Source organism: Triturus cristatus, chromosome 3_1 (assembly GCF_964204655.1).
Source record: "Triturus cristatus chromosome 3_1, aTriCri1.1, whole genome shotgun sequence".
NCBI lineage: Eukaryota > Metazoa > Chordata > Amphibia > Caudata > Salamandridae > Triturus > Triturus cristatus.
Window position 1 is genome coordinate 720158219 of NC_140583.1, and position 12183 is coordinate 720170401.

At 45.3% G+C, this 12183-nt stretch overlaps 1 protein-coding gene across 3 annotated transcripts in view; it reads right to left on the bottom strand.

Annotated features, from left to right (window-relative positions):
- The window catches only part of LMNTD2 (lamin tail domain containing 2), a 181996-nt gene that overhangs the window by 84977 nt on the left and 84836 nt on the right, over window positions 1–12183 (bottom strand). For all 3 annotated transcript variants that reach the window (XM_085644816.1, XM_085644815.1, XM_085644814.1), the window contains exon 5: window positions 3615–3801. In XM_085644816.1, the coding sequence (XP_085500942.1) occupies window positions 3615–3801 (187 nt within the window). The remainder of the gene's footprint in view (window positions 1–3614; window positions 3802–12183) is intronic.

Sequence of the window (12183 nt, forward strand, 5' to 3'; positions counted from 1 at the left end):
CATGAAGAGACTGTCCCCTTAAAATAGCCGCATACACAATAAAAGAAATTGCATATTGTCAAAAACAATTGTAAAGTTGTAAAAACAGCATTTTAAAACTACACTCATGGTACAGCCCTTAACAATAAAATATCTGAAAATGGTTAAATGACCATTCCTGAAGTATTAGATATTTTGTGACCGCAGAGAGATGCTTGATAGCCTTCAACAAGCATTAAAAATGCAATAGGTCTCGCCTTTCATTAAGTTAAAGCAATTTGCTTTGCTATACAATACCATTAGCAAAGCAAATGGCTTTAACTTAATCAAAGGCGAGACCTATTGCATTTTCAATGCTTGTTTGTTGTTAGAGTTGTTTTTCCTTGTGTGCCACACTGAAACTGAGTTCTTGCATATCCCAGATCTATGTGTGAGTAGATCTTCCTCTCCAGAGTTTTGCTTTGCATTCTGGGATTTGTTGTCCTTTTTAGGTCTTGCTGAGTCAGCGCGCATGCACTGCTGTGAGAGACTTTAGTAGGTGAGTTTTTAAAGTGCTGCTGGCTGGCGACAAGCTTGCGTTCACGCGAGCGTGCACGCGCGAACTGCCAGCCTTCAGCGCAGCATATCTTATAGTACTCATCTGGAGAACTGTGTGTAGTTCTAGATGGCACACCTGGGGCATCATGACCTGTCCTGTGAAATACATCTGCAGAACGATAAAGAGAGACTGGAGGCCGATAACAAAAACAAGAAAACCATAAGGTCTTTAAGAGGCATTCATACACCAAAAGGAAATAAATAAGACAGGAAAGTACAATGCTTGCAAGCAAAGGCGTCAGAGAATAACATAGGACACTATGAGGCTCAGTGATGTGCAGATGTAACCGCACTAAAGGTCCACATGGTTATGACACGAACACAATTCAGAATGATTCAGACAATAAAGAGGAAGAATAAAATTGTAAACTACTTTTGGTATACTTATCAAGCGAAGGCAAGAAACGGGAAGACTTTGCGGCGCACCTTACTCGTCTCGTCTACACACTGTGCTACACCCATTTCACTTCCCCTCTCTTTAAACACTACCTTGCCGCTCCAGTGACAACGCCCATTACCTTCTAGTCCACCCACACTGCTTGAGATACCGCTCACTTCTCATGCCCTCTGGTACTGCAGATCCATTCTCTTCTTTCCTCTCCACTCCTCATTCTAGTGCCTTCACGAGTCTCCCCACCTATTATGTCATCAATTCGGTGCTAACCCTTTACATGTCCCTTTCCTGAGTGCTGCCACCTCGCCCCACCCAACCACACACACGCACACACACACACACACACACACACAAACAACCACACACAACCACAAACACACACACACAACCACACACACACACAACCACACACACCCATAACCACACACACACAACCACATGCACACACAACCACATACACACCCAACCACACACCCAATCACACACCCAACCACACACCCAACCACACACACACACACACACACACACACCTACACACACACACAACCACCCACAACCGCACAACCACAACCACCCACACAACCACGACCACACACACAATCACAACCACACAACCACACACCCAACCACAACCACACACAACCACAACCACACACACAAAGGGAGGAGACAACTGCAGCATAACCTTCGGCTCGATCAGGACAGCAGAACCACCAGAAATGGAACCCCTCGGCACGACCTGGGCAGCAAGAAGTTGTCACTGGCGACATTGTGATCCTATGAACAATAGTGTCATCATTGATCTAATCCAAACTGTAAACCGTGACAAATAACATCCCTATATATTGCAGTACCAAAAAACAGCAACAAGCATTGGCATAGCCAATAGGTCTCACCTTTGGAACCTTATAAGTGTTTTGCCATGCAACAGTTGTTGTTGCACCAAGGATATTGTGCTGCATAACTAAATACTTATAAGGTCCCAAAAGCGAGACCTATTGGCTATGCCAATGCTTGTTTACTGATGTCCCCCCTTCCTGTGTTTTGCTTCCAGATTGATTCATGGGCAATTTACTCCCCCTCGTGAAAGCGGTTTTCGCATATATGAACTGACAACCTTTATTGAATATACAGCTTCTGAATACACAGCCTATGCCTCACGGCAACCCTTGTGCGGGAACGTTTTGATCCCATTGCAGTTTATTTGGGACATGACTTCCATGTCATAAGAACAATTAGTTTATCATGCGCATCTCTCTCCCACAGACTACCCACCTTGTTGGGGGCAGTGACCGGACAATTCCAACTGACACCTTCATTTACGTCAGTACTGGTGGCAATTATTTCCCCCTTTTGCTTTTGTTTAATTCCTTATAGCGGCACTAATCAGGCTATATGGTTATACTTTTAGGTTGTCCTCATTCTCCCTTTGTCCTGAAGAAGACCTGTGAGCTGAGGATTCAACTTACCCTCTATGCACTAGAGTCGAAACGTCGACACTTTCTCGCCAGTGGGCCTGTACCTGGTACTACCCCTGCCCTGCCCAATCCACAGATGATGTCTCTCTGTGCACCGTGTTTGAAAGAATTATAATTCTCAACTTGAAGGTTCTGTAAAGGGCAGGCCCAAAATGTGAACTGGCCCTACTTCAAATCACAGCCAGTTTCTCCATGATGTACAGTAATTGCAAATGAATCCCCGTTGGATGTGTTGAATCCTTCCTTTCCTTTTCCTATCTGTCCTACACATGAGCACAACCCCTCCCCCTCTTTGGAGCAACCTCTCATCCTGATACCTAAATGGAAATGTATTTATCTAATGAATATTTGTAAAATAGAAATAAAATAGTCCTTTTTGAAATTGAATGGGCGCCGTCGCATTTACTTGAGAGTGCGCATATATATATATATATATATATATATACATATTCGGAAGGAATTCTATATGTACTCATGACTGTATGCTAATCAAATGCATCTTTAATGTGTTTTTCAAATCATGAATGTAATTTTAGTTAACTGTATGATAAGTTAGTCTAGGACCAATTGTCTTCTATACCAATCGATACCCAGGTCCTTGGACATTTTCTTGGGTTATCCCATTATACTATAATGGAGTGCTGTGTCACGGCACTCAGACCAATCACAACGCTGCATTGCAGCATTGTGATTGGCTTAGGGGAGGAAGCCTGGCTGCCTGCTTCCTGTTTCTGTCAGAGAAGGAGGCAGGAGAGTAGGAGCAGAGAAGACGCAGGACCCAATCTCAAGGTAAGTTTAATTCATTTTTTTATAATTCCGATCCCTAACCCCCCACCCCCTGCGCGACACCCTCCCCCCTGAAGCCCGCACGCCCACCCCGCCGCCACTGCCACAACCTTGGGAGATTCCAATTTAACGCCCACTCTGTCAGATACTGATGCTTTGAGCTCTGACTTGCATGATAAATCCTTAAAATGTGTTGGTCTAAACCTCACTGTGTGATATTTGGCAGAGCTTGATGGGACACCTCAAGTGTTAAGGAAGGCGACGAGAAAGAGGGACACATTTCCTTCTATGAGTAAGAGAAGCATGGACAGAGGTGGTGCAGTCTTCAATCTCACCGAGAACAGAGTTCTAATAAATGCATTTGATTCTATGCTTCCTACCGTAATACACTGCTGAGGAGGTAACCCTGTATTCAGTGGAAAGCGAAAGAGAGCTACTGGGTGTCCTCCAATCCACTGCTGAATGACACAGCCACTCAGGTCAGCCGCCTCCGCACGAGAGGAGTTGAAGATCCGAATATATCTCCCTGAAGGATTCACTTCTGAAATTTTCAGGAATCCAGTGGGTCTGGAATAAAGTGTGAAAGGAGGGAGACAAATTGATGAAAACACATAAGATAAATAGCAGCAAGAGTATTGGAAGTAGTTTAGTTATGATTATGCGATTTAATACAAAAGCACAAAGTACATTGATAAAATTGTTGAGGTACCATGCAATGTATTTGGTCATAATATGGTGAAAGCGTACAAAATAGCTCATAGAGCCTTAGGGGCCGATTATGATGTCGTTCGGAAACTCTTCCAACCTAATCAGTTTCAGAATCGTTTCCAACCGAATCAGGTTCTACGAGTCCGACCAACCAATTACGATGCCTCCAAACATCGTTCGGTCGGACTCGCATTGGCTTCAATGGGAGCCTGTGTTCCGAACGAGCACGAAGGCTTCCATTGAAAAAAGGGGTGGTTGGGGAAAACCTTACACCCCGTGGCAGGCATCCCATGGTGCCTGCCACACTGTACATGGTTGTAAAAAGGCGTCCCATGGGTACCCCCACGGGCCCCAACCGGAGTCCTCCGGGCGAAGGGAGGCCTGCCACAAGCCCCAAAAGTCAAATTCCGACAGCCCTTTCGTGTCAGACAAAACGATTTGGAACGGCTGTCAGATTCGGACATCGTAATGGCTCAGTTGGAAACAGTGTCCATAGAGGAGTCTGATTCAGCTCCGAACGACACGGTCTGTCCGAATGCCTATCGGAACCGAATCGGACAGCCCGAACAGTTTTCTTGCAACGTAATCGGTAGTTCGGACATGTACCTGATTTGGTCAGAAACATAGGTTCTGAATCGGGTTATCCGAATCCCGTTCGGAGCCTTTCCGAACACCATTGTAATCGACCCATTAGTGTCTCTTCTTTTCTTGCTTGACATCCTTAAGTAGGAGGCTAGCTAGCCTTCTTTCTATGTTGTCTCCGTAGTCCCTTGTCCATTCCAGCCTGCCACAACCCTCACAAAAAATGTCCTTTCTCCAGAAAATGTACTATCATAGTGCTTTTCTGGAAAGTGGATTACAGTGTTCAATCGGTATATGTGTATGCATATTGACAGCTGTTCCTAAGAGTCAGTTTCTGGTATGTAATGGTCCTTTACTCCTCCCTAAGGCCAGTGCTGAATATCCCTCAAAACAGGTATCTTTCGTACTTCGACACAGGCCAGAAAGGAAGTCTTTCTGGGGATGAATATTTCATATTCATAGGATATTTATGGTCAAATATTGATATGCATGTGCACACCTGCGGCTCAAACAGCCATCAGAAGCTCCTCTAGAAGGGAGAGGCTTTGTGTCATATTTCAAAAGATGCCACACACTGACTGGCACGCTTGCAACAGTTCTCCACTGTAAGCGCAATGCCCAGTAGGTCTCAGGAGCCCACCACTGGCATAGACGACCATTCACCAATTCCTTCAGAGGGGAGGAGCTATTGACGGAAGAGTTGCACAGTCGTGGCAACCCTACAACTGTCATTTACTCAGTTCTATAGATCAGTTCAGATCAGACAGGATTCAATAGCCCTTTACTCATGTATGTGATTATTCATGCATTCTTAGAAAGCGTACCTCAACCTGAGCATATCAGTTCACTTTACACACCATCAGGTAACATTACACAGAACGTGGGAAATGAAGAGAAGCTTTCCAGCAAGCAATACATATGGGGGTGATTAGCTACTAAAAGAGGTCAAGATCCCAGACTGGTGAGTATAAAAGGAGAAATCAGAGGGAGAAAGGATTGAGGAGATGTGTTTAGAAGAGAGTGGACAAAGGAGGAAAAGGTAAGTCCCCGAGAGCTAGATGCCAAGTAAGTCAAGAGGAGAGTAACATAATTAAGGGAAGGTATGTTTGGGGATGGGTGAGGAGAGGAAGAAGAACAGCTTGGGAAGAAAGAGTCTGGGAGAGGGAATAGAAAGAGACTAGGTGGAAAGGAGAGAAGTACTTAAGGTGAAGAGGCAGCGACAGTGGGAAGAGATAAATGGCATTAGGTTAGATATAGGGGAAAACAATCAGAAACCTCTTTCAGGACCTATATTGCTTTAACAGAGACCTATACAGGTTCTATCCTGCCGACCAGAATTGAATGATGAAGGATACATCCAATACAAAGTATTATTTAGTAGTCATTTTATCTTTCCGCTTTTTTCAATTTTTTAAATTCTTCTTAAGTGATAACATCAAATACTTTATATCCAATAAACAAACATATTCATTAAACCATCTAAGACAAATAGAAAAAACATATTCTTAAATGTGAATACCCCCGCTACTAATATAACACAAAAACTCTCATCATACTATATTCTCAACCATACATCAGTCATACTCGTACTGTTAAAATAACAAAAACATTCAGAGGCTAAACACGGTCCCACAAGGTTGTATAAGGAGAGAGACAGCCACTAGAACAGTTGTTTTCTGATGGTGCTGTATCTCTTGGGACCTCTCCTCTAGATTGGTAGAATTGGCCTACGCGCGTTTCGGTGGAGGGCCACCTTCCTCAGGGCCACCAAAAAGAGGGGTGAAAACCCTAGTGTTGAAGGTGCAAGCAACAGATTAAATCAACTGAGAAAACTAGTCGCATTGGTAGTATCAGGCGCAATCCTGTTTGTCTAGTTCACCAAAGGTCAGTCTGCGCCCTATTGTATTTAGGGGGATAATGAATTATACTGGTCAATCTGCGTTTGGCATAAGCTCCAGCCTCTTTCATATTCCACGAAGTTGGCTGTTACGCTGAGAGAGTAAAGCAGTCAATTCTCGCTGCTGCTGGGCAACTGGTTGCAGCAGTATATCAGCATAAATCACACATAGGGTAGATGTAGGTCAAACAGGAAATATTTCAATATTTTTTTTAAATATCAGTACGTATTTGGTTAGTATGCTCCCAACAGACAATACATTCTAAAAACAACATTTTTGTTCAAATCTGCAAATTATGCAGCAGATTATGTGACAGTATCATAAATTCATAAAAAAATAAGGGGCTTTGATTGGTCGAGGGATCTTTTTTTCTCGTTGGCCTTTTTGGTACCGTGCGATTGCTTCCGTCTTATAATACCAAGAGATCTGATGAGCTGGCCACAACATGGGGAGAAATGTTGGTACTGCCATTGCAGAACTGAAGTAAAAACAAAAGATATTACGGGGCAAGGTAGGGATACCCTTACCTCCAAACACTTGTGTGAGGTGAGGGGGGAAGGTTCCAGTACGACCATGGAACAAACATTTTCGAAAAATAGTGTTGTAGGTACCATGGTCCTCACGCAGGACACACAGCATGGCCCTTCATGAGGTACCGGGGTACGCTTGCGATATGGCCACTCAAGCTTCACCTTCATGGTACTGAAGGACTGTGCAAGCTTCATTGGGTGAACCATGCACGATTCTGCAGTACCATGGAGGTGAAGCTTGAGTGGTGGCATTGCGGGAGTACCGCGGTACCGCACAAAAATAAAAAATAAATAAATATGTAAATGTAGTGTCAGAGTCCATGGAGGGATTGGCCTCCTTTGGGGTTTGGGCGCAGGGCCTGGCCTCTTGCTAGGCCCTGCTGTCAACACGCTGCTGCGCATGGCCGAAGGCTGTGCATAGCAGGAGTCGGATGCCCATGGTACTACAAAAAAATAAAATAAAAGTGTACAATGTGTGATGTGGGTCCTCCGGGGGATTGGCATCCATAGAGGATTGATCGTCTGCAGGATTTTGGGTGCAGGGTCTGTCCAGAGGCAAGGGTCTGCAGCCAACCCCTGGCGTGCAGGGCTGAAGGCCATGTACAGTGTGTGTGTGTGTGTGGGGGGGGGGGTTTGTCCGCCTAAAGGTGGTTGGGCACAAGGCCTGACTGGAGGCGAGAAAAATAATATATGTAAATGTGGGGTAGGTGTCCGTGGGGGATTGGCAGTCCTGATGCCATGAGCAATGTCATTAATCTCAGATGTCATCAGTGAAGTTATCAATGATGTCATGTAACATGTCAAATGTGATGTATGTGAGATCATAAAGAGTGCATGCAGGGGAGTAAGTTATAGTTAGCTCAGTAATCTTTAAATGGGGATTTTTCATTTTTCTGTTACTTCAACACTTAACTTTAACGTCACTTGGACTTTTGTTTTTTTAGTAAACCTCCAAGTTTTTTTTGTAACATAAGGTAAGATCTTATTATCCATCCATCCATCCATCCATCCATCCATCCATCCATCCATCCATCCATCCATCCATCCATTCATCCATCCAGAAATTTATAGAGCGCGCTACTCACCCGTGAGGGTCTCAAGGTGCTGGGGGGAGGGGGGTCGGTGCTGCTACTGCTCGAACGGCCAGGTCTTGAGGTGTCTCCTGAAGGTGATGTGGTCCTGGGTCAGACGTAGGTGGGCGGGGAGGGAGTTCCATGTCTTGGCGGCCAGGTAGGAGAACGATCTTCCTCCGGTGGTGGTTCTGCAGATTCGTGGGATGGCGGCGAGGGTGAGGGAGCGGAGCTGGTGGGTTGGAGTGTAGAACGTGAGGCGTCTGTTGAGGCATTCGGGTCCGACGTTGTGGAGTGCTTTGTGTGCGTGGGTGAGGAGCCTGAACGTGATTCTTTTGTTGACGGGGAGCCAGTGCAGGTCTCTCAGGTGGGCGGTTATGTGGCTGTGTCGGGGGATGTCCAGGATGAGGCGTGCGGATGCGTTCTGTATGCACTGGAGTCCGTTCTGAAGTTTTGCTGTGGTTCCTGCGTATAGGGCGTTTCCGTAGTCCAACCGGCTGGTGATGAGGGCCTGGGTGACCGTCCTTCTCGTTTCGGTGTGGATCCACCTGAAGATCTTTCGAAGCATGCGCAGGGTGTTGAAGCATGAGGACGAGATGGCGTTGACTTGTTTGGACATGGTGAGCGAGGAGTTCAAGATGAATCCTAGGTTGCGTGCGTGGTCCGTGGGTGTCGGTGGGGAGCCCAGCGCGGTGGGCCACCAGGAGTCGTTTCAGGCAGATTGTGATGTTCCCAGGATGAGGACCTCTATCTATCTATCTATCTATCTATCTATCTATCTATCTATCTATCTATATATATATATATATGAAATGCCTTTTGATTTTCCTATAACTTTTGGGGGATAGATTTTATGTTTAGGAAAAAAGAATTAAGGCGCGAGGGGACGAAAAATGATGTGTTTTCTCATGTTAGGTCCCATAGGAAATTTTGCTCACGCTTACACCCGGAACACTGAACACTTTTACCCCTAAGATTGGCATGAAATTAAAACATCACGCAGAAAGCTTACTTTTGTGGTTTTGATGTAAATCCGTTCAGCAATTTTTGAAATATTAGTGTATAAAAAAGTTGTTGAGCAGTCTTTACAGGGATAACACTTTTGTATATCTCTGTCATTTAAAATCGCAGGTCATGACTTGAGACTTCTGCCAATCACAATGTGAATATTTTTGAAAATGTTATTGGTTGGAGAAGAGCCTTAAACATTTTTTTCCACCATCATGAAAATTGCGAGCCCATTCCATAACCATTTTCTATAGCCATGGGGTGTCACCCTCAAAGGTGTCTCAACCCAAAGAGAGCTGGGGGGACCCCAGAGAGGGCTGGGAGAACCCAGATGCATGGAAATATTGAATAACTGAACCAGAAAAAAAATGCAGAAAGTAACACGTGACCCACCATTTTAAGTAGCGGATTTGTACGCTTCATTTCACAAAGGGTTAAGAGGGCATGTAAGGCAGAGAGATATAGACAAAAACATTACGGAGAGGGAGAGATTCAAAGGTAATTTGCTTGTCCAAAGCTTGCGGCATAAAACCACATCTGGGGAGGGAGACCTGCAGCAGTTTGGACGAAGGCCTAGACACAGGTAAGGACTTTGAACTATGAGACTCGTTTGAGCCTGTTACTTCTGGTCCACTAATTATGATGTTTGATTTTACAAGAATTGTTTATATTATCATTTTTTTAGGTGCATTACCCCCTGCAGCACCTTGTTAATTAGAATTAGCCGCCTCTAGTGAAATTGCGGCAGCAGGACTTTTCTATAAGATGTGAGTATATGGTAGCCCTGCTGTGTACGCATGGCCCTTCTCTTTGTTCCCATTGAGTGGAGCATTCGGGCATGTGGATTCTAATGCTGAATAGCACCTGGTGGATTGGTTTAGTGTTCTTTTCTTTTTTAGTTTTCCTTTCTTTTTTTATTTTGCATGTGGGATGCACTGGACATTGAATAAATATTGTCTATTAGATTTTGGTAAGTGGTAGTATGAGTGCCATAGGTGCACTGGTGATTAGAAGACACCTTGGGCAGCCACCATTCCCCACCACCTTACCCTAGCGCTATGGAGGGTTGAAGTAATATCATCATTATTTTTGTAGTGTGTGTACAGTAATGTGTTAACCCTGTCCTGAGGAGGCTGAAGAAGGAGTAAGGCCGAAACGTGGTCGCGTGGACATTTCAAAAGGAGGAGTCGCTGAAATATAGTAATGATTTGACATTGCATGATCGTACAATGGGATGTCCTACACTAATTAAAAGATTTTAAGTGTACTATCTGGACTACCTCTTAGTGGTCCTTCCAGAGCTGTAAGGAGGACACTAGTGGAAATTAATTTGTTTTGGGTTTAGTGTATTATATATTGATGTCTCTTTGTATGTTGTGATTTATGTCATGTTATTGTGTATGTACATTTTTTGACTATACATGTATTGTTGTTTTCTTCATGATTAGATGCCATTATTTATGTAGAGTGTAAAAATGTTTTGATATAATCTATCTAGAGTAATAATTAGAGAGGGAGTAATTAAATGGGCTCTACTCAAAAAATATATTTTTTGTATCAATTCCTTTATACCATTTTCTGATTGTATAAAACGACGCCCTTTACCCAGGTTTATAAAGGGTTAATTGGGTATACCCCTGTTGTTTGCCAGAAGGCCTAGACACAGGCCTGGCCCTGCGGCCCAGCCTCGCTGTGCACAGCCAGAAACTGTGCACAGCTGGTGTGGGCCACCTGAAGCCGGTTAGTCGGTGGCAGCACTGATGAAGGGCCTGGCAACAGGCTATGTATGCCCTGCATGTAACTCTCGCTGTGCAATCTGCATGGTATAGAACTGAAGTAACTTCCGTTGGTTCGTTATATAATTCTCAAATTATTATGGCTTCTGAAGAGCTGAATTCAGCATATGCAGTTCTCTGGGGCAGTTTATTTCACACACAGCACTGAGCTAAGCAATTAAGCACACATGGGGCAAGTGGGATGCGGAACCTGAAGTGCATGGCATGACACAGATTCTTTTTACATGTGGCCTGGGCTGACATTGTGGTGGCGATAGGGGCTTCGCCTTATTTATAAGACAACATTAAGCCACTTAATGATGCTAAACGCTGCCTTGTAAGTAAGGCACCCTTTCACGCTGTACTTAGCGTGAAAGGGGAGGGCTATGGGGGTTGTGGTGGGCGTTCCACTGCAACAGCCATTGATTTTGACGCTGCCCCCTATTTACAAAGGTGGCGTAAATAGGAGGCAGTGCCAAAATTAAGACCAGGGAAAACGTGATCCTAACCCCTTCGATGCTGATGATGGAGCAGTTCCGTCATGAGCATCGGTTGGGCTGTGCTTATGACGGAACCACTCCGTCATGAGCACAGCCTCTGGGGGAAGCGCTGGCACTCCCCCCCCCCCCCCCCCCCCCCCCCCCCGGGGCATCGATCTTACCCCCACAGAGGGGGATGGCAGCAGAAGTGTTTCCGGTGCCGACCCCCCATGCTTCCCCATGACGTCAGCACGCACAGCGCGCGCCGACGTCATCAGGAAGCGCTGGACGCGCTGGAAACCATTTGTTTCCAGCGCGTCCACGGAGGAGGAGGTAGGTTTTGGTCTCCAGTGGGGCGGGGGGGGGGCAACTCTGGATGCCTTGAGGCATTGGGGGAGAGGAAACAGTGATTCCTCTCCCCTGATGTCTCAATGCAGGGTATTCCTGGTGCACGATCGCGTACAGCGTCGCAATCGTGCACCAGGAATGCCCCCACTAGACATCAGGGATATACTTTTCTGTGTTAAGGAAGGGACCCCTTGGGCAAGGATCGCTTCCTATGGGGGAAATTTAATTTCAGACTTTTCTGCCCCCCCTGGCGTTTCTGGACCCAGGGGGGGCAGAAAAGCCCACTAGAGCCAGGGAATTGTTTTTATATTTAAAATCGGAAGCGACCCCTTGGGCAAGGGTCGCTTCCAGGGGCCCAAATAATTTTTTATGTATATTGATCAGTTTTTTTATTTGGCCTTTCTGCCCCCAGGAGGGGGCAGAAAACGCCACTAGACACCAGGGAATTTATTTATTTTTAAATGGAAGCGACCACTTGGGCAAGGGTCGCTTCCAGGGGCCAAATTTATTTAAAAATTATATTCTGCCCCCCCCTGGGGACAGATAGCCTG